Genomic DNA, 23,894 nt, shown 5'->3' with positions numbered 1-23,894 from the left:
GTATTTCTAAGATGAAGACCCTTCAAATCCACTTCAAACCTGAACTGGTCCCTGAAAAATTGTGAGTTTGGAAATTTTGTGAAAAATTGGAAAATTGATGCTGAACTTTGAAGCCCTCTGGTGTCTTCCAAATGTAAAAACTTGTCAATTTTATGATGCAAACATAAAGTAGACATATTGTTTATGTGAAAAAAAAATATATATATTTTGAATATCCATTTTTCTTACAAGCAGAGAGCTTCAAAGTTAGAAAAATGCAAAATTTTCAAATTTTTCATAAAATTTTCACATTTTTCACCAAGAAAGGATGCAAGTTACAATTTTTTTTTACCCCTATGTTAAAGTAGAATATGTCACGAAAAAACAATCTCGGAATCAGAATGATAACTAAAAGCATTCCAGAGTTATTAATGTTTAACCCCTTAACGACGCAGGACGTATATTTACGTCCTGCGCCGGCTCCCGCGATATGAAGCGGGATCGCGCCGCGATCCCGCATCATATCGCGTCGGTCCCGGCGCTAATCAACGGCCGGGACCCGCGGCTAATACCACCATCGCCGATCGCGGCGATGTGCGGTATTAACCCTTTAGAAGCGGCGGTCAAAGCTGACCGCCGCTTCTAAAGTGAAAGTGAAAGTGACCCGGCTGCTCAGTCGGGCTGTTCGGGACCGCCGCGGTGAAATCGCAGCGTCCCGAACAGCTGATCGGACACCGGGAGGGCCCTTACCTGCCTCCCCGGTGTCCGATCGACGAATGACTGCTCCGTGCCTGAGATCCAGGCAGGAGCAGTCAAGCGCCGATAATGCTGATCACAGGCGTGTTAATGCATGCCAGTGATCAGCATTAGAGATCAGTGTGTGCAGTGTTATAGGTCCCTATGGGACCTATAACACTGCAAAAAAAATGTAAAAAAAAGTGTTAATAAAGGTCATTTAACCCCTTCCCTAATAAAAGTTTGAATCACCCCCCTTTTCCCATAAAAAAAATAAAACAGTGTAAAAAAAATAAAAAATAAACATATGTGGTATCGCCGCGTGCGTAAATGTCCAAACTATAAAAATATATCATTAATTAAGCCGTACGGTCAATGGCGTACGCGCAAAAAAATTCCAAAGTCCAAAAAAGTGTATTTTGGTCACTTTTTATATCATTAAAAAATGAATAAAAAGTGATCAAAAAGTCCGATCAAAACAAAAATCATACCGATAAAAACTTCAGATCACGGCGCAAAAAATGAGTCCTCATACCACCCCATACGTGGAAAAATAAAAAAGTTATAGGGGTCAGAAGATGACATTTTTAAACGTATAAATTTTCCTGCATGTAGTTATGATTTTTTCCAGAAGTGCGACAAAATCAAACCTATATAAGTAGGGTATCATTTTAACCGTATGGACCTACAGAATAATGATAAGGTGTAATTTTTACCGAAATATGCACTGCGTAGAAACGAAAGCCCCCAAAAGTTACAAAATGGCGTTTTTTTTTCGATTTTGTCGCACAATGATTTTTTTTTCCGTTTCGCTGTGCATTTTTGGGTAAAATGACTAATGTCACTGGAAAGTAGAATTGGCGACGCAAAAAATAAGCCATAATATGGATTTTTAGGTGGAAAATTGAAAGGGTTATGATTTTTAAAAGGTAAGGAGGAAAAAACGAAAGTGCAAAAACGGAAAAACCCTGAGTCCTTAAGGGGTTAAAGTGACAGTGGTCAGATGTGCAAAAAATGGCCGGGTCCTAAGGTGTAAAATGGCTGGGTCCTTAAGGGGTTAAACAGATTAATCTTAATCTTTACAGTACTTTTCAGCTGCTGTATTATCCACAGAAAGTTATTTTCTTTTTGAAAGTCCTTTCTGTCTGACCACAGTTCTCTCTGCTGCCACCTCTGTTCATGTCAGGAACTGTCCAGAGCAGGAGAGGTTTGCCATGGGAATTTGCTCCTACTCTGGACAGTTCCTGACATGGACAGATTTGTCAGCACCATGAGAGAACTGTTGTCAGACTCAAAAGAACTACACAACTTCCTCTGGAGCATACAGCAGCTGATAAGCAGCTTTTTAACTTTCTGGCACCAGTTGATTTAAAAACAAAAAAATGTTTCCACCAGAGTACCCCTTTAATGCAATTTAACACTATGTAGATTGTTACACAATGCAGTTTTATTTCTTCATGGAAACCCTGGCCAGAACTGGGAAGTTTCTTTCCAGTAACAAAATGAAAGTATTGAATTAATTTCTGAAGTATCCAATATCCCCGATATAAATGACCAACATAATATTTAATTACCAATCACAGTTTCCCCTAAAGCCATAAATCCGCATGCACCTCCTGAACCAGCAAAACACTAAATGAAGTTTAAAGGGCAAATGTCCATCAAATTCTCCCTCTTGTTACATTTCTTCTTGTTGGAGCAGAGGCTCAGAAAAAGATGGAAGGAAATTAATAGTGTTTTCAATGACATTTCACAAAAGATCATATTTGTCAGCAAATAATGTTTAATCCACAGGTCAAAACATTTCAATTCTACTTCTCCTGAAAATCCTATACACTTAATAAATGTTTCTGCTTTATGGATGTCTTCTGTCTGTACAGTTATGTTTCCAGATAGATAAATATATATGAGATAGATAGATAATAGATAGATAGATAGATAGATAGATAGATAGATAGATGATAGATAGATAGATAGATAGATAGATAGATAGATAGATAGATGATAGATCTGAGATAGATAGAAAGATTGATAGATAGATATGATAGATAGATAGGAGATAGATAGATAGATAGATAGATAGATAGATATGAGATATAGATAGAGATGAGATATAGATAGATAGATATGAGATATAGATAGATAGATAAATATATATGAGATAGATAGATAGATGATAAATCTGAGATAGATAGAAAGATCGATAGATAGATATGATAGATAGATATGAGATATAGATAGATAGATATGAGATATAGATAGATAGATAGATAGATAGAGAGCAGGGTGAGCCGCACCTCAAAAATGAAAGTAGATAGGTGCAAGCAGTAGAAAGGTCCTAGGTCCGGGTCCACAAAGCTATACAAAAACGAAGTTGCTGCAGCACACAAGGCCTTGTGTGCTGCAGCAACTTCGTTTTTGTATAGATAGATAGATAGATATGAGATACAGTATATAGATAGATAGACAGATATATAGATAGATAATGAGAGAGAGAGAGAGAGAGATATAGATTTAGATAGATATGAGCAGGGCGGACTGGCCATCGGGCACACTGGGCATTTGCCCGGTGGGCAGGGTCATCCGCAGGGCCGGCTGGTATCACTATAAGTGTGTCTTACAGATGCACCTATAGTTAATTGCAGGGTTCGGCTGATTGACAAGAGAGAATAGCCTCTGTGCTCCGGCACATGAGTGACATCACACGCGGAAGCACAGACCGGAGCAGAAGACAGAAGAGAGGACACCCTATGCGGGAGCCAGGTTCCTTTTTTTTTTAAATATCTTGGCTACCTGAAGGGGCTATTAGTTATACCTAAAGATGGCTACTGTTTCTACCTAAAGGGGGATCCTATTGCCACTTCAAGCGGGCTCCTATTACTACCTAAAGGGGGTATTTCTACCTTATTGAGGCTTCATTTACTACCTAAAGGGAGTATTGCTACCTAAAGGAGGCTACTTCTACTACCTAAAGGGGGCACCTATTGCTACCTTAAGGGGGCTACTACTACCTAACGGGGGCTCCTTTTACTACCTAAAGGGGGTTACTATTACTACCTAAAGGGGGCTCCCATTACTACCTAAAGGGGGTATTGCTATCATAAGGGGCTACTACTATCTAAAGGGGACTTCTTTTACTACCTTAAGGGGGTTACTATTGCTACCTAAAGGGGGCTCATATTACTACCTAAAGGGGGCTCCTATTACTACCTAAAGGGGGTATTGCTATCATAAGGGGCTACCACTATCAAAAGAAGGCTCCTTTTACTACCTTAAGGGTGTTACTATTACTACCAAAAGGGAGCTCCTATTACTATCTAAAGGGGGCTCCTATTACTACCTAAAGGGGGGTACTATGAATATCTAAAGGGGCTACTATTTCTACTTGAATGGGAAACGATTTCTACCTAAAGGGAGGTACAATTTCTACCTAAAGAGGGCTACTATTCCTACTTAAAGGGGCTACTATTACTACCTAAAGAGGGCTACTACTACCTAAAGGGGCTCCTGCTGCTACTACCTAAAGGGAGCTACTATCTAAATGGGGTTTGCTACTACTACTACTTAAAGGGGTCTGCTGCTATTGCTACCTAAAGGGGGGATGCTACTTCTACTACTACCTAAAGGGGGGGCTGCTGCTACTATATTCAGGGGACAACTATGTACAGGGGAACTTACCTACAGGGAGTAACCCCTACCTATAGGTGGATGCTACTGCCAACAGTGGGCAGCTATCTACAGGGGGGACCTACCTAAAGGTGGAACCTACCTACTCGGGGCACCTGTGTAATGGGGAAAACCATGTGAAGGGTCCTTTCAACATACTGGAGCAACCTAACTACTTAATGTGAGAGAACTACCTACTCTTCCCCAATCCATTTATCTGCCCAATGTGTGGAACACCAAGGGGTTATTATTACTTTATGGAGCACTATAGGTGCTGGAAAAGTGCAGAACCTAAAATGTTTGTCTTGCAGGGTTGTGGAGATGAGTTGTGGCAGGAAGAATCGTCATGGCCGTCTGGGCCAGATGGAGAAGAAAAAGGAAAGTAAACGACCCCAATCAGAGAAGACATCCCCTGCGAGTCACCTGTTGTAACTATATGTAATCACTTATATGGTCTACAGAGCCTGTGTAGAGCTTATATTTCCCACCACTGTATGGGGGGGGAATATTTCCTTCTTGTATACTGGAATAACAGGTAATATTGGTCTCAGTATACAGAATTTGATCAGTAGCAGTATGATGGTAATATGTATGGTGAAAATATTCCTCCTTGTATACTGGTATTATTGGTAATTGTCAGGAACCGGACTGGTAAGCGGGTAGGATACGGGTAGCGGATCCTCTGTGTCAGTGAGGCGATGACGTGGGCCGTACCAGGGGACCGGTTCTAAGAAGTTACTGGTTTTTACCAGAGCCCGCCGCAAGGCGGGATGGGCTTGCTGCGGCCGTAACTCCCAGGTCGTATCCCCTGATAGCGACTCAACCTCACTGACAGCTGAGATAGGCGTGGTACACAAGGACAAGGCGAAGGCAAGGTTGGACGTAGCAAGAGGTCAAGGCAGGCGGAAAAGGTTCGTAGTCAGGGGCAACGGCAGAGGGTCTGGATACACAGGCTTGGGATACACACTAAACGCTTTCTCAGGGCACTAGGGCAACAAGATCCGGCGAGGACAGGAAGAGGAAGTGGGTTTATGTAGTGTTTGGTGGTAATACACTGATTGGGCCAGGCACCAATTAGTGGTGCACTGGCCCTTTAAATTTCATAGAGCCGGCGCGCGCGCCCTAGAGAGCGGGGCCGCGCGCGCCAGGACTTAGCCGAAGGAGGACGGGGCAGGTGAGCAGAACGGGATGCGACCCGCGGGCAGGCACGTCCCGCCGTGCGGATCGCATCCCCGCTGGGGGAATCAGAGCAGCGCTCCCGGTCAGCGAGTCTGACCGGGGCGCTGCGAACAGGAGATGAACGCAGCGAGCGCTCTGGGGGAGGAGAGGGTTACAGTAATATTGATCTCAGTATACAGGATTTGGTCAGTAACACTATGATTGTAATATGTCAAGTGATAATATTCCTCCTTGTATACTGGTATTGATAATATTGGTCAGTATACAGGATTTGGTGACTAAAACTATGATGGTAATATGTATAGTGATAATATTTCTTCCTTGTATACTGGTATTATTGGTAATATTGGTGTCAGTATACAGGAAATGGTCAGTAACAGAATGATGGTAATATGTTTGGTGATAGTTCTCCTCCCAGTATACTGGTGTTATTGATAATATTGGTCTCAGGATTAGGTGTGTTTATCAATTACTTTATTTTCCCCATTATGTACCCTATTATACCCAACTATGATTGACAATTGCCCCCCCCCCCCCCCCTCTCTTGTGGCTACACCTTCACATATTCACACCCATTACAGAAATGGACAGCTTAGTCAAAAATGCCCGGGCCTATTTTCAGTCCCAGTCCGGCCCTGGATATGAGATAGATAACCTGTTGGTTTCATTGGTAAAAACATTTTTTTCTTTTTTTTTACAAATTTTGTTGCGAATAAAAATGTAATAAATACCACAAAAAAGAGTCACAAAACCCAACAAACTATTATGACACACCATTATAAGTAAATCATGTCAGGAATTCAGTTCAAAACAGAAGCCAAGCCACCAGTGTAAAGGGGTACAGAATATCGTATGCCCTATCCACAGAATAGGAGATAAATGTCTGACCATGGGGGGTCCAACTGCTGGGCCCCTCCGTGATCTCCTGCCTGGCCTCCTGGCTTTCTCCATGCATGGAGTAACCTCTGCTCCATATAGGAATACTGTCGACTATAGCACCAAGTTGTGGCTGACACGCCCATCCATGCATCTATGGGGGGAGAGCCGGGGTGATGGGAAGGAGATTGCAGAGGGTCCCAGCAGTCAGACCCCCTGTGGTCAGACACTTATCCCCTATACAGATGTTCTGCACAGAAGTACCCCTTTAAAACACTTATGATCTGCCCACTACTACCTATCTGATGACTTGCCAAATTATAAGAAACTAGCTGAGTACCAGGCGTTGCCCGGTTTTTCCTTCCTAATCCTTGTTGGGGAGGAAAATCAACAAAGGAGGAAGCTTTTGACTTCATATTCCATCCTCATATATTGTTGTCATATCCCAACCCCATATCCCGTCCTCATATCCCGTCCTTATATCCCGACCTCCTTTCCCAACCTCATATCCAGTCCTCATATCCCGTCCTCATATCCTGTCTTTATATCCCGGCCTCCGATCCCAACCTCATATCCAGTCCTCATATCCTGTCTTTATATCCCGGCCTCCGATCCCAACCTCATATCCAGTCCTCATATCCCGTCCTCATATCCCGTCCTCATATCCCGTCCTCATATCTCGACCTCCTATCCCAACCTCATATCCCATCCTCATATCCCGTCCTCATATCTCGACCTCCTATCCCAACCTCATATCCCATCCTCATATGCTGTCCTCATATCCCTATATATATAGATAAAGGTACCAAACCTGCAAACAGTGAATTCTACACCCAAGATTGGGTTTTGGGGTAAAATACTGGAAGAACGCTGTAACATTACACTAAGTATCACATATTGTAACTTACATGAAATGGATCCATGATCTTTACAGCAGCTTTGCTTCCATTTTTCTTATTCACAACTTTAAAAACTTTACCATACGTTCCTTTGCCAATAGTCTCAACTATTTCCCAAGTGTCAGAAGGGTCTGGAAATCCATCGAATACAATTGACTTACTCCGAAATGAAAACATTTTCAAGTAACCAGCCTGAAATAACAGAAAAGTAGTTGATACAATATGTAATACATAGAGGATAGAATTGTATTGTGTTAGAAATAAATATGTAGATTACAAAATCTCACAACATTTCTCACCATTTCTAATGCTCCTGCTTGCTGTCAGGAAATAGAATTGAAACGTTGTCCTGATCACATCATCTGATGCAGGTATAAGGCTCGATAAAAGAGTAATAAGGTGTGCACCTGTGTCAGCAGGACCGCTCAGGTTTTCAGTCTCTCGTGCAAACAATGATTGTTTGCAGATACTGAGAGCAAGCAGCCGAGATGTCATATGTCCCAATACAATACTATTTGCTACTTATATCATAGACAGGGCCGGCCCTGCCTAGAGGCAAAATAGGCAGCCACCTAGAGTGCCCTCTTGATGGGGGTGCCGCTCTGCCTGCCACAAAAAAAGTTAGACAACCAGCATCCGAACCACTCGCTCAGCCAGCAGCATAAGGAGGAGGTTTGTTACAGTGTGTCACCCAAGAAGTAAGCTAATTACATGAGGCTTGTTACAGTGTGTCACCCCAGTAGTAGGATGGGGCGTGTCAAAGGGCGGGCCAATGGGCTGAGTCAAGGGGCGGCAAAATTAGCTTTTGCCTAGGGTGGCAAAAATCCTTGCACCAGCCCTGATTACAGATGCCGTTTAAAATGGCAGGGACCTACTGTTTGGGTCCCTAAGACACCAGGGTCTTGGTGGGCATGCTAACTCTGAACCCTTAGGGTCCATACACACTACAGAATCTTTGTTAAGAAAAATTCCCGACAAAGATCATGAGGGTGGCCATCGCAGATAGGAATATAGGGGCTTTGTTGGTCCCCATACCCAGCAATGCATTCTGCTTAATATTCCACCAAAAGAATTAACATGCATAATTGTTTATTCTTTCGGCGGTGGAATTCCAGCGGCACAACCCTACACTGATAATATTCTGTAGTATGTACTTTGCAGCTGAATCCCATTTACATTGCTGTACTGGGATTTACAATTTCTCTCGGAAATTCAGTACCGTGCATGGGCCCTTATGGTTACACCCTTGGAAACCAGAGCTTTTAAAAATAGTGCGAAATTATACCAAAAAGGGGAACACATTAAGATTGACATTTCACCCACCAATCATTTTTTTTAATGTTTTTTTTAAAGAGCCCTGAGTGATACAAACTTGAAAAGAAAATTGTGTAGATGATTGAATTTAATCCCTACCACCTAAAGAATATCAGGAAATTATAAATGTTACTCTCTGGGCATACTGCCTACATTTTATATTGAAGTCTTCCGAACCCTACCACCTTAGGCTGGGTCCACACTACGTTTTGTCCCATACGGGAGCGCATACGGCAGGAGGGAGCTAAAAGCTCGCGCTCCCGTATGTGACCGTATGCGCTCCCGTATGCCATTCACTTCAATGAGCCGACCGGAGTGAAACGTTCGGTCCGGTCGGCTCATTTTTGCGCCGTATGCGCTTTTACAACCGGACCTAAAACTGTGGTCAACCACGGTTTTAGGTCCGGTTGTAAAAGCGCATACGGCGCAAAAATGAGCCGACCGGACCGAACGTTTCACTCCGGTCGGCTCATTGAAGTGAATGGCATACGGGAGCGCATACGGTCACATACGGGAGCGCGAGCTTTTAGCTCCCTCCTGCCGTATGCGCTCCCGTATGGGACAAAAGGTAGTGTGGACCCAGCCTTAAAGTATGCAACTCATTGTAAAAACTTTTGATCGGTCAGGGTCTGAGTGTTCACACCCCGACCTATTAGTACAACTAGTGGGGATAGAAGTGCTCTCTGTGTCTATGTGAGCAGGACGGTCCCATAGACTAACATTATGTGACCATCCCGGTTACATGACACACAGCTCAGAGCACATTTCTCCGGGCTGGTTCTACTGATAGTTCGGGGTGTGAACATTCAGACTCCAACCATAAATAACATTTTTTATAATGACAGGTACACTTCAACACTTGCCACTTTAACACGTGTGCACAGAGAATTTACACTTAACCAGAACATGTTATATAAATGTGAGTCCTTAAACCTAGAAAACAGACACTGTGATAGGGGTTGACAAGCTGTTTCCACATATATATATATATATATATATATATATATACGGTATATATATATATATATATATATATATATATATATATATATATCTATATATATAAATTTAACTTGATTATATTACTGAGCACATTATGGTATATAATGACATAGAGAATTCAAGAGAAGGGAGAACACCATCTATGCTTGTATTTGGAAAATCTGCTTCTATGCTGTAATGAAGGGGGCTCTAGAATTATTTTGGATCCAAAAAGTCAGCACTTTTATACATTGGGTCCTAATAATATGATGAGTGAGTTTTTCACCTGACTAGAAGAAATGTTAAACGGTAGCATGGTGCCTGTGGCTCAAGGTCTACAATAATTAGGCTTTACGTCACACCAGGGTAAACATTAGGCACAGGAAGTTGGGGCAGGGCGTAGCATGTGCCATGTGCTGTAGAGGGGATGAGTGAGCCTGAGCTGTATACCTGCAAACTTTGAGCCTGTCTGCCTACTTGAATAAAAGATAAATCAAGGATTCCCTCATCTCTAGAGCAGCAGTTCAGTGCTTAATGTAACCCCATCCTTTCTGTGCTACTGACACTTCTTAATTTTTGTTTAACTAGAACTTTGCAGACCAAGGACATAAGTAACCTCTTCTCCCTCCACATCTATAGTAGTATATTGTGTTAATTGATAGCCCAGCACAGTGCATCCTGTTCAATGCAGTGCACTTTCACCAGCACTATGTTATGGCATAGCAATAATCGCTGTGATTAACCAGATAAGTAAGGGAAAGGAAGCCTTGTGGGTATTACTGGCAAACAGTCCAGCTCCAGTCTCAATCCCTGAAATGGAGAGAATGAGAAATAGCTGTGCGCCTTTGTGGGACTCTCAAGAGCTAAATAACAACAGTGAGACCAAAAAACGTGTTAATCAAACAAATATACAGTGATCCCTCAACTTACAATGGCCTCAACATACAATGGTTTCAACATACAATGGTCTTTTCTGGATCATTGTAAGTTGAAACCAGACTCAACATACAATGCTACGGACAGCCCAGATCTGTGAAACAAGTCAATGTCTGAAAGAACCGACCAATCAGAATGGACATTTCACTGGTAAAACACCTGTATTACTGAAGTGCATGCATTGACTGGTGTCTGGTAGCGACTCCTACAGTACAGAGAGGTATTACATGTTCTGTACTCTTTACCTGTACCAGGGTTACCTGCTCCTTTGGACACCAGGTAAGGGCGACTCCATGTTACTTTTTTAGGACATTGCATGTACTGTACAGGACCCCGAAGAAGCTCCTGTCCTCTACATAGACCAGTGTTTCCCAAGCAGGGTGCCTCCAGTAGTTGCAAAACTACAACTCCCAGCATGCCCGGACAGCCTTTGGCTGTCCGGGCATGCTGGAAGTTGTAGTTTTGCAACAGCTGGAGGCTCCGTGCTTGGGAAACACTGACATAGACAGTGATTTACAGCTCCCAGCAGATCTTTCTTACTTTTATATGTAAGGATTTGCTTTATCTATATTAGTTATCTACTTATTTTTCTTTAATTCTCACTTTCTCCCATTTTTGGATGACATTTTGGTGCCTTTGGAACCAATTACCAGGTTTCCATAGAGTTCTGGTCTCAACATACAATGGTTTCAACATACAATGGTCGTCCTGGAACCAATTAATATTGTAACTTGAGGGACTACTGTATGCAGAATCTTAACAATCTTTTGAAATAACAGGAACACTTTACAATAGAAGTAACAATATAAATAGTGCTGAGCAGTAAAGCCGGGCTACTTTAGATAATAAGAATTAGTAGTCATATAGTTGTTGCCTCATATCACAGCATAGTGAATACAATCCAATACATAATTGGAGGATAATTACTCATTACACGTGACGCCACCATAATGAGAGAAGATTAGGAAAATTAATAGTTCAGATTTTTTTTTTTAGGGTTCTGATCCCCCGAGGCTTTTTTTTTATATTTTCAGGAATAATAAATTGATGTAATAAATTCATGCGGAATATGAAATCACTGCTGTTCTCCTTCATCCATTAGTGATTTCTCTTTTCATTAATTAACTAAATTGTTATTAAAGTGAATGTCCACCGTTTAGGTTGTGTTCACAGAATTCAGACCAGGACATCCAGGCAGATAAGGCTTATTCCCTAACGGAGTCGTTCAATATCTCAATTCTAAGAATCATGTCTAGCTCTGCAACCCTTTACCCAATAGAAGGGGTTATTGTGGTTTTCCAGTTGCTAGGAATTATGACACAAGCTGCCACAAGGAAATGTTGCAGGAGGCAGTGTTTGATCAGCTTTAAAATGTACCTGTTGTTTGCAAAAATATTTAATGTAGATAGTTACATTAAATGTATGTTTGTAATATACATTGGTTTAAAAAAAAAATGGTGTATTTTTGGGTAATAAAATGCTGCCTATGTGTCTCCGTGCGGAGACAAAGTAAAGGAAGTGTAGGCGGAACAAGCAGGGCTCTGTGCAGGCTCCTGGCTTGTAAATCATACTGCTGTGTGAGCTGGGGGTATGTCACAGAGCCTTAGTGTACAGAGCCCTGCTTGTCCTCAGTGTACAGAGCCATGCTTGTCCTCAGTGTACAGAACCCTGCTTGTCCTCAGTGTACAGAGCCCTGCTTGTCCCCAGTGCACAGAACCCTGCTTGTCCTGAGTGCACAGAGAGCACAGAGCCCTGCTTGTCCTCAATGTACAGAGCCCTGCTTGTCCTCAGTGTACAGAGCCCTGCTTATCCTCAGTGTACAGAGCCCTGCTTGTCCTCAGTGTACAGAGTCCTGCTTGTCCTGAGTGCACAGAGCCCTGCTTACCCTGATTGCACAGAGCCCTGCTTACCCTGAGTGCACAGAGCCCTGCTTGTCCTGAGTGCACAGGGCCCTGCTTGTCCTCAGTGTACAGAGTCCTTCTTGTCCTCAGTGTTCAGAGCCCTGCTTGTCCTCAGTGTACAGAGCACTGCTTGTCCTCAGTGCACAGAGCCCTGCTTGTCCTCAGTGTACATAGCCCTGCTTGCCCCCAGTGCACAGAGCCCTGCTTGCCCCCAGTGCACAGAGCCCTGCTTATCCCCAGTGCACAGAGCCCTGCTTGTCCTGAGTGCACAGAGCCCTGCTTGTCCTGAGTGCACAGGGCCCTGCTTGTCCTCAGTGTCCAGAGCCTTGCTTGTCCGCAGTGTACAGAACCCTGCTTGTCCTCAGTGTACAGAGCCCTGCTTGTCCCCAGTGCACAGAACCCTGCTTGTCCTGAGTGCACAGAGCCCTGCTTGTCCTGAGAGCACAGAGCCCTGCTTGTCCTCAATGTACAGAGCCCGTGCGGAGACAAAGTAAAGGAAGTGTAGGCGGAACAAGCAGGGCTCTGTGCAGGCTCCTGGCTTGTAAATCATACTGCTGTGTGAGCTTGGGGTATGTCACAGAGCCTTAGTGTACAGAGCCCTGCTTGTCCTCAGTGTACAGAGCCATGCTTGTCCTCAGTGTACAGAACCCTGCTTGTCCTCAGTGTACAGAGCCCTGCTTGTCCCCAGTGCACAGAACCCTGCTTGTCCTGAGTGCACAGAGCCCTGCTTGTCCTGAGAGCACAGAGCCCTGCTTGTCCTCAATGTACAGAGCCCTGCTTGTCCTCAGTGTACAGAGCCCTGCTTGTCCTCAGTGTACAGAGCCCTGCTTGTCCTCAGTGTACAGAGTCCTGCTTGTCCTGAGTGCACAGAGCCCTGCTTACCCTGATTGCACAGAGCCCTGCTTACCCTGAGTGCACAGAGCCCTGCTTGTCCTGAGTGCACAGGGCCCTGCTTGTCCTCAGTGTACAGAGTCCTTCTTGTCCTCAGTGTACAGAGCCCTGCTTGTCCCCAGTGCACAGAACCCTGCTTGTCCTGAGTGCACAGAGCCCTGCTTGTCCTGAGAGCACAGAGCCCTGCTTGTCCTCAATGTACAGAGCCCTGCTTGTCCTCAGTGTACAGAGCCCTGCTTGTCCTCAGTGTACAGAGCCCTGCTTGTCCTCAGTGTACAGAGTCCTGCTTGTCCTGAGTGCACAGAGCCCTGCTTACCCTGATTGCACAGAGCCCTGCTTACCCTGAGTGCACAGAGCCCTGCTTGTCCTGAGTGCACAGGGCCCTGCTTGTCCTCAGTGTACAGAGTCCTTCTTGTCCTCAGTGTTCAGAGCCCTGCTTGTCCTCAGTGTACAGAGTACTGCTTGTCCTCAGTGCACAGAGCCCTGCTTGTCCTCAGTGCACAGAGCCCTGCTTGTCCTCAGTGTACATAGCCCTGCTTGCCCCCAGTGCACAGAGCCCTGCTTATCCCCAGTGCACAGAGCCCTGCTTGTCCTGAGTGCACAGAGCCCTGCTTGTCCTGAGTGCACAGGGCCCTGCTTGTCCTCAGTGTCCAGAGCCTTGCTTGTCCGCAGTGTACAGAGCCCTGCTTGTCCCCAGTGCACAGACCCCTGCTTGTCCTCAGTGTACAGAGCCCTGCTTGTCCTGAGTGCACATAGCCCTGCTTGTCCTGAGTGTACAGAGCCCTGCTTGTCCTTAGTGCACAGAGCCCTGCTAATCCTCAGTGCACAGAGCCCTGCTTGTCCTAGTGTACAGAGCCCTGCTTGTCCTCAGTGCACATAGCTCTATTTGTCCTCAATGTACAGAGCCCTATTTGTCCCCATTGTACAGTGCTCTGTTTGTTCTCAGTGTAGAGAGCCCTGCTAATATCCGGTGCACAGAGCCCTGCTCGTCCTCAGTGCACAGAGCCCTGCTTGTCCTTGCTATGTGGTAAGCTTGTGGGGGAAGTAGGGTATGGGGAGTGTAGCTGTGCAGGTATTAAAGGGTGCTTGTTAACCCTTGCTATTCGTGACGCCAGGGTGAGGGCTCCTCAATAAAGCTTTTCCTACCGCCGCCCTTCCCAGGAACGATAGGGAGGTAGATGATAATATGCTTGAGATAGATAATAATGGATTGTCCACAACCGGAAAGCTTCTGTAAACAGTGGTAACTTTTACTGAATATTTTCTGTACACTTCATTAACACAACAGTCTCTTGTCATAACAACAGCTTCCTTTGGAGATTGACAATGGTTGGGACGTTAGTTTTAAGAGTCTTTTAGTCTATTGCGCTGTTCCACTGGATTTAGGGGAATTAGTTGCGGTCCAGTAGTCATGCTAGCATTAGCAGAAATTAGATTAAAACTCACGATTTTGGTTCTGCTAAGGCCGTAGGTTTTGAGGCCTATCGTGTCTTCGTCCGGCATCCACAAGAGCAGCAACCCAAGAGAACGACAACTGGACACAGCCCCCTTATATGGGCAGGGGCTGGACTAACGATGATTGGTCCAAACGGATGTCAATCATCATTACAGAGATTTGTGGGTAACACGTGACCCAAGGACCTCCTAAGGTCCTGCAACATACCATAGAGGTTACTAGCATGGTCACATGACCGAAGGTCCTGTGACGCTGAACAACGTAAGTACTATACATTTCTATAAAATATAGCTATAAGTATTAAAAATATACATTTATTAATATTAAAGTTATACTTAAGGAGAGGCGACTAGGGGCTGTCCCACCTGAGGTACCCTACCTGAACGTAGTTACGCCAACTTTACACTAGGTACTGGATGCAATACGGTACCGGGATACCACAGATACACAGAGACCTGCTTGTCCAACCACATTACCAGTATTTTGTCTCAGCACAGAGGCACACAGGCAATAGCTGCAGGGACATGCCAAGAATTTTTCACCCAAAAATATACACAAATACATATGTGGTGACTCAGTATGGACAACCGTATCCGGCCCATTCTGTCAGGCAAATGTTGCCTTTAGTGTTTGTCTTGGGCCCACTACTCAGGACTCAATATATTATATTGTAATGCCATTGTTGTTATTCTAGAATTTTCTATGTTACTGTTTCTTTAAGTCTGTTAGCAAACAAGGTGCAGAGTGAATCAGGTGACCTGTCTGCCCCAATAGTCCTCCAAATTGCAAAGCTCTCCTGTGGTACAGTGTGGAGAAGTCAGTGAGAAGTGTGAGGTAATCTGAGGAGGCCTCAGGCTAATCTAATCCTGCAACCAGACATCTCTTAAGGAAAATCCTCTATGCTCAGGTGAACGTCAAAGCCTAGCGGAGAGCACTTGCGGCACCAAAATCAGCATGGGTTTCCATTCACTACAAGACAGTCACCATACATCACAGCACAAGCAACTACAAGTCCCAGCAAGGCGATAAGCTTCCAAGGTTTACTGTGCACAGATCTATGCTGTAAAGGAATTACCGTCTATTCTGCCTCAGTAAAGACAGTTATCCGTAACCTTGTATCGGAGTATTTATTGCCCCATGCCTGGCCCAGGAAAAGCTCAAACCTCGGACCGTGTCGGGGGTAACGGTGCCCTGGCATCACGAAAAGGTTAATTTCACGTTATACATCCTTGTGGTACCACGCATATAATTTTATTATCTACATTATATAAAACATTATGGCAAATGACAGTTACACTTTAAAAGACCTGTCACTAAAGATAGCAATGCCAGTTGCAGGGTAGGGGAAAAAGTGTGTCCATAATCCAGGCATAAATCTCAATCTCATAATCCAACCTTTGTTCTACAATACTCCATAATAATAACTTTGAGACTCCAAGATAACACTAATGCAAAATATCAGGGCACCGATACCATTAGTTAGTAGTTTTAATTTGAGTTGAGCTTATTGGGGGAGATTTAGCAAGGTATTTAGAGCAGTTTTTTTGCTTACAAAAGTTGCACAAAAAGTTGCACGTCCACCTAAGTAATTTTTTTGTTTGACTTTTGGCTGTAAGCAAAAATGAACAAAAGAGCTTACCAAAAAAAATTTCAGTTTTCACTTTGCAGTGGTCAGGGATTTATCAAGTGCGAAGCTGGCTTACAAAACTTGCTTTGGGGAGCGGGATTTCATATTTCCCGCAGGAGCCGAGACCACGGCTCCGGCAGGAAATATGAAATCCCAGCTGTACAAAGGAGCCGGGGCTGGCATCACTGTGCACTCCGTCTTACCCCCCACCCCACGGTCATCTCCCACTGACCCCGCCACTCCCTCATCTCCCCCTGGTCATCTCTCGGTCACCACCCCCCATTCATCTCTCCCCCCTGCCTGGTCATCTAATTGCAGCTGTGTGCGGGCTGGTGGTAGATGGAGGCCGGCTCCCCGCCATATGAAACTACAGTGTAATCTCATACTTCCCGGTCTGAGCTGTGATAGGCTGGTCGGTCTCGGCCAATCACAGCTCAGACCGGGATGTATGAGATTACACTGTAGTTTCATATTCCGGGGAGCCGGTAGGCCTGCATCTGCCATCGGCAGCTTCCCGCTGCAACTACATCTCCCAGCATGTCCTCACTGAAAGGACATGCTGGGAGTTGTAGTCCTGTAACAGCAAGCGAGGGGTGGGAGATGTACAGGCGGCAAGGTGAAGCTGACCAGCGGTGGAGGAAAGATAAGTGGAAGAGGAAAGAAAAGCGGCGGAGGAAAGATAAGTGGGGGGTTGCAAGAAATAACTGGGCAGGGGGAGACGAGCTGAGGGGTGGGGGGAGATAAGCTACAGGAGGGGGGTAATGAGCTGGAGGTGGGGAGATGAGCTGGAAGAGGGAGGAGAGATGAGCTGGAGGAGGGTTGGATGAGCTGGAGGGGGGGATATGAGCTGGAGGGGGGAGATGAGCTAGAGGGGGGAGATGAGCTGGGAGGGGAGATGAGCTGGGGGGGAGGGATGAGCTGAAGGGTGGGGGGGAGATGATCTGGGGGGAAGGAATGAGCTGGAGGGTGGGGGGAGATGAGCTGGAGGGGGAGATGAGCTGGAGGGGGAAATGAGCTGGAGTGGGGGAGATGAGCTGGAGGGGGGATGAGCTGGGGGAGGAGAGATGAGCTGGGGGGGAGATGAGCTGGTGGGAGAGGGATAAGCAGGAGGTGGGGGGAGATGAGCTGGAGGGGGGAGATGAGCTGGGAGGGGGAGATGAGCTGGGGGGGAGGGATGAGCTGAAGGGTGGGGGGGGGAGATGATAGGGGGAAGGAATGAGCTGGAGGGTGGGGGGAGATGAGCTGGAGGGGGAGATGAGCTGGAGGGGGGGGAGATGAGCTGGAGTGGGGGAGATGAGCTGGAGGGGGGATGAGCTGGGGGGAGGAGGGATGGGCTGGGGGGGGGGTGAGCTGGTGGGCGAGGGTGCCTCCAGCTGTTGCCAGCCTACAACTCCCATCACGGGAGTTGTAGTGTAGCTACTGGGTGCCTCCAGTTGTTGCTAAACTACAACTCCCATTACGAGAGTAGTAGTTTAGTTACAGGGTGCCTCCAGCTGTTGCTAAACTACAACTCCCATCACGGGAGTTGCAGTTTAGAAACAGCAAGACTCCAGCTTTTGCTTAACTGGAGGCTCGCTGTTGCTAAATTACAAATGATGGGGATTGTAGTTTAGCAACAGCTAGAGGCCCCTTTGGAAATGCTGGTTTATGGATGTTTTCCCAAAGGAAGGTGGCCATAAATGTACACACCAACTTCCGTGTTTTTTTCTTATCATTTCAGATCCATGTATGAAGAGGACTTCTTCGGATTCGGTGGACTACATCGATGACCAGCGTTTTATTTTTTTGTTAAATATTAATAAAACGGTTAACGAGTGTTTTTTGGAATAAAAGTTTTTAGAAAGTGTTGTTGTTTTTTATTTCCTTTACAAGCTTATTAGTGGAAGCTGTCTTATAGACGGAGTCCATTACTAAGCCGGGGCTTAGTGTTAGCCCCAAAAACAGTTAGCGCTAACCCCCAATATTACCCTGGTACCCACCGCCACAGGGGTGTCCGGACGAGCCGGTACCAACAGGCCTGGAGCATCAAATATGGCGCTCCTTGGCCTAGGTGGTAACAGGCTGGCGTTATTTAGGCTGGGGAGGGCCAGTAACAATGGTCCTCGCCCACCCTAGCAATTTCAGGCTTTAGCTGCTTGGTTGGTATCTGGCAGATACTGATTATACAGGGAACCCTATGCATTTTTTTTTCAAAAATAGAATAATAAAAAAAAAAACGCATAGGGTTCCTTGTATTTTCAGTATCAGCCAGATACCAACCAAGCAGCAACAGCCTGACGTTACCAGGGTGGGTTAGGACCATTGTTTCTGGCCGTCCCCAGCCTAAATAACGCCAGCCTGTTATGGCCTAGGCACAGGAGCACCATTTTTCCCGGCCGGCTGGTACAGGCTCTTCCCGGCACCCCTGTGGCGGTGGGTACCGGGGTAATATTTCGGGGTAAGCGCTGTTTTTGGGGCTAACGCTAACCCCCGGCTTAGTAATGGATTACGTCTATAAGACAGCTTCCACTACTAAGCCTTTCAAGTAACACATTTAAAAAGACTTTTATTCCAAAAATAAAACACTCCCCCACAAGCCCTTATTAAACATTTTATTAATATTAAACAAAAAAAAAGCGTAGTTCATCGTAGTCCACCGAATCCACAGGAAGAAAAAAAATGGGCTAGTGCATTCAGTAAAAAAAAGTAATGAACACATTTGGTATTCAAAAGTGATTTATAGTTTTTTTTTTGCTCATGTGAGCCAAATTTATCAACCCCCTGTGATAGTATGATAAATATGTTGCACATAAGCAAAACCAAGAGCAAGAAAAAAATGCCTACAGAACTCGCTTATCAAAGCAACGATGATAAATGTCCCTGATTGTTACCAAGAAAGAGTCAAATCAAGGCTAGCCTCCCACAATACAGAGTAGAGTTTGTAAAAAAAAGACATTACAAAGCAATGGTTTGTACAGTGCTTTTCAAACAGTGTGCCTCCAGCTGTTGCAAAACTACAACTCCCAGTATGCCCGGACAGCCGTTGGCTGTCCGGACATGTTGCGAGTTGTAGTTTTGCAGCAGCTGGAGGCACCCTATTTGGAAAACACTGGGCTAGTAGCTTGAGCAGAATAACTGCATCATATCTCGGCAGCATCATATTATAAACAAATGATATATGATGCTCAGAATAACAATGTTCCTTTGTTTGAATGATTTTACATGGAGGATGGTGGAGACCCCAGATTAACTGCATTCTGTGCCCTCACTATAACACCAAATACTCCCAAATGATATCAGTTGCATACTGAATACTTTGCTTCTATTACTGAGCTGGAGTAACTTTAGTAGAGAAACTCACATGTTTTATTTATGTGTTCTTAAGATATATAACTCAATTATTTGCATTATTTAGCAGAAGGAAGAATTATTGGTAAAGATGGGTGAATCTCCTTAAAGGGGTACTCCGGGGAACTAAACCCTTAGCCAAGCCTTTCCCTCTCACCAACCTATTTAATCGTCTAAATATCATTCATAAGCTATATATAGCAGTTTCCCCTCTTTCAGTTGTCACTAACATAAGGGAGTGAGGAGAAAATGTCATCCAGCATCCACTGTGTCTCTGTCCAACCCCCTTCCTGAAAGCAGCCCCCACCCTCCTGAGAGACACAGAACATGTGGTTTCTGCACTAATGATCCATGCTAACTTTAGTGCTGGGAGGTGTGTGCAGGGTGAGCCAATCACACACTGTATTTCTCTGCTCACAGAGCAGGAGGGTGGGGCTGCTCTCAGAGAGGGAACTGGTCGGCAGTAAAAGCAGAGCTGCAATGACTGCTGGGAAGGGGAGGGAAGGATAGCAAGAAATATCAAGCAGCCAGAGAAGACAGCATGGGTATCAGGCAGGATCATCTACAAAGAACATATCCAGGTAGTGTGGTGGCTTTGGAGCTTTATATATATATATATATATATATATATATATATATATATATACTTCCCTGAAGTACCTGTTAAAAAACATTTTTTAATCAGTATTTGATCAAATTGGTCGTAGGATTTGATTTGCCGGACGTTTCGCACTCTTCCAGGTGCACAGACTCCTGTCGCAAGACTGGTGTCCCTGCTCTTGTACACTGGTTGATGAGGAATACGCTGCTTTGCTGCTAAGTTACTATTTACTGGGCTGGGTGATGAATGTAGCCCATCGATAAGGGGAGATGGTGTAAGCATTGCCAAATGTACTCCTTAGGCTAGGTTCAAATTGCCGTTGTGCTCTGTCTTGTTATGGGTCATTTCAGCTGGGGGTTTTTTCCGCCAAAAGCCTCAAAATAGATTGGAGGACTACTGACACCCCTGGGTCACCATTAACGTTAGTGGGGCCAATCGGGGATGCAGTAGTTTACCAGAGTTTAGGGAAGAAAAAAAATATTTTTTCTCAGGTTCCTAAATCTAAAAAGTTATCCTAACCAACTATTGGCACAAGTGTCACATCCCATAACTGGAGGAGGTCCTTCTGGAATGGTTAAATGGAGGTCAGTAAAAATGATACTCAGCAGTGACATCTGATGATCTCCTAGATATGACAACATCTCCAAGTGCACGTGTAAGTGAGAACGGTTCATTACGGTTTTCTGTGCGACGTTGTATTACTGCTCTTTACTAAACACATGCCTGTTCAGGTATCTAGTATCTCAAATGCATCAGTCCTTCTAGTTAAGAGTCCACTTCACCATTGTAATTCACATCCTTTTTATCATATACATTTAGCCAGTTGTACATTATAATCTATAATAGATCTCTTTTCACTAAGCATTAATAATATCTCTTACTAATTTTTTTATTTTTTTGTCAAGCACGTTGCAGTAATGTATAGAATGCCAGTGTATGAATGGTGTGGAATATATCTAATGTACGCATGAACATTCTACAGTACATTATAAAGCTGTATTTTACACAGAGTATTTAGTAACTGTTTGATGTATGTACCTTGAAATCTCCCAGTATATATGGTCAGTGTATCCATAGACCCCCCTTCCCTATTACTTAATGAATAAAATTTGTCATAATCCATTATTTTGGGGATTTGCTTTGGACATAGCAGTACAGGAGCAGGGACTCCTTTCAAAGACAGGAGTCTCTGTTTCTGTACTTGCCAAGCAATGAGGCATACATTGTAAGCCTTCTGTTCAGTTTGATGGCTGGAGGTAAATGGTGTATGCACGGTCACTTACAATCCTTAAATGGGCACTATCATTAAAAACATTTTTTGCTATTGCACTCCTTTTGGTAAATAAAAAAAATCTCTAATGTACTTTGTTTAAAAAAAAAAGTTTTCTATGTTTTATTTGTGTTTAAAAAAGCTGCCAGTAGGTGTCTCCCTACTTGTCCATAGCACATTTCCCCCCATCTCTTGCACAGACTTTGGACTCCTGCTGGCCTGGCAGAAGTCCAAAATCAGGAAATGCAGTCTGGAGGCTGAGGGGTGTGTGCGGCCTCAGCCAATCATAGGTCATCTCACACACTGAACTGCTCTGGGCTGTGTGTATCAGAGTGAGGGAGGAAGTTCTCCCCTGTATGGCTTCAGATGATGTCACGCCTGCTGGGGAACGCCCCTTCCCAGTCTGTGAAACTGGCTGAAACTGAGCAGAAAATACAGAGCAATATCAAGGTAGGAAACTAACAAATAATAAAAAATAAAGGCAGGGGGTGGTTTATCATTATGGGGGCAGTGAACTGGGAGGTGTTACGCCGAGCGCTCCGGGTCCCTGCTCCTCCCCGGAGCACTCACGGCGTCTCTCTCCCTGCAGCGCCCCGGTCAGACCCGCTGACCGGGAGCGCTGCACTGACATTGCCGGCGGGGATGCGATTCGCATAGCGGGACGCGCCCGCTCGCGAATCGCATCCCAAGTCACTTACCCGTCCCGGTCCCCGGCTGTCATGTGCTGGCGTGCGCGGCTCCGCTCTCTAGGGCGCGCGCGCGCCAGCTCTCTAAGACTTAAGGGGCCAGTGCACCAATGATTGGTGCCTGGCCCAATTAGCCTAATTGGCTTCCACCTGCTCCCTGGCTATATCACCTCACTTCCCCTGCACTCCCTTGCCGGATCTTGTTGCCTTGTGCCAGTGAAAGCGTTTAGTGTTGTCCAAAGCCTGTGTTACCTGATCTCCTGCTATCCATATTGACTATGAACCTTGCCGCCTGCACCGACCTTCTGCTGCGTCTGACCTTGCCTCTGCCTAGTCCTTCTGTCCCACGCCTTCTCAGCAGTCAGCGAGGTTGAGCCGTTGCTAGTGGATACGACCTGGTTGCTACCGCCGCAGCAAGACCATCCCGCTTTGCGGCGGGCTCTGGTGAACACCAGTAGCCTCTTAGAACCGGTCCACCGACACGGTCCACGCCAATCCCTCGCTGACACAGTGGATCCACAACCTGTAAGCCGAATCGTGACAGGTCCCGCTGAGGTGCCGCTGCCAAGTCTCGCTGACCTACCCACGGTGGTCGCCCAGCAATCGCAGCAAATTGCCCAACAAGGACAGCAGCTGTCGCAGCTGACCGCCACGTTACAGCAACTTCTGCCACTGCTACAGCAGCAACCATCTCCTCCGCCAGCTCCTGCACCTCCTCCGCAGTGAGTGGCCGCTCCTAGCCTCCGCTTGTCCCTGCCGGACAAATTTGATGGGGACTCTAGACTCTGCCGTGGATTTTTGTCTCAATGTTCCCTGCATATGGAGATGTTGTCGGACCTATTTCCTACAGAACGGTCTAAGGTGGCGTTCGTAGTGAGCTTTCTTTCTGGAAAGGCCTTGTCTTGGGCCACACCGCTCTGGGACCGCAATGATCCTGCCACAGCCACAGTCCAGTCCTTCTTCGCTGAAGTCTGTAGTGTCTTCGAGGAACCAGCCCGAGCTTCTTCTGCCGAGACTGCCCTGCTGAACCTGGTCCAGGGTAATTCTTCAGTAGGCGAGTACGCCATCCAATTTCGTACTCTCACTTCCAAATTATCTTGGAATAACGAGGCTCTCTGCGCGACCTTTAAAAAAGGCCTATCCAGTAACATCAAGGATGTGCTGGCCGCACGAGAGATTCCTGCCAACCTGCAAGAACTTATCCATTTGGCCACCCGCATTGACATGCGTTTTTCTGAGAGACACCAGGAGCTCCGCCAGGAAAAAGACCTAGATCTCTGGGCACCTCTCCCACAGTATCCTTTGCAATCTACGCCTGTGAATCCCGCCGAGGAGGCCATGCAAGTGGATCGGTCTCGCCTGACCCAGGAAGAGAGGAATCGCCATAGGGAAGAAAATCTTTGTCTGTACTGTGCCAGTACCGAACATTTCTTGGTGGATTGCCCTATTCGTCCTCCACGTCTAGGAAACGCACGCACCCAGCTCACGTGGGTGTGGCGTCTCTTGGTACGAAGTCTGCTTCTCCACGTCTCACGGTGCCCGTGCAGATTTCTCCTTCTGCCAACTCCTC

The 23,894-nt window shown here is 45.6% G+C and overlaps 1 protein-coding gene across 2 annotated transcripts in view; it reads right to left on the bottom strand.

Moving 5' to 3' along the window:
* Positions 1–23,894, bottom strand: part of MYO3A (myosin IIIA) — a 212,176-nt gene that overhangs the window by 153,247 nt on the left and 35,035 nt on the right. For both annotated transcript variants that reach the window (XM_056519327.1, XM_056519328.1), the window contains exon 2: positions 7,344–7,526. In XM_056519327.1, the coding sequence (XP_056375302.1) occupies positions 7,344–7,511 (168 nt within the window). In that variant the 5' untranslated portion in view covers positions 7,512–7,526. The remainder of the gene's footprint in view (positions 1–7,343; positions 7,527–23,894) is intronic.

The sequence above is a fragment of the Hyla sarda genome, chromosome 5 (genome assembly GCF_029499605.1).
Source record: "Hyla sarda isolate aHylSar1 chromosome 5, aHylSar1.hap1, whole genome shotgun sequence".
Classification (NCBI taxonomy): Eukaryota; Metazoa; Chordata; class Amphibia; order Anura; family Hylidae; genus Hyla; species Hyla sarda.
This window is presented reverse-complemented; position numbering and strand designations above follow the sequence as displayed.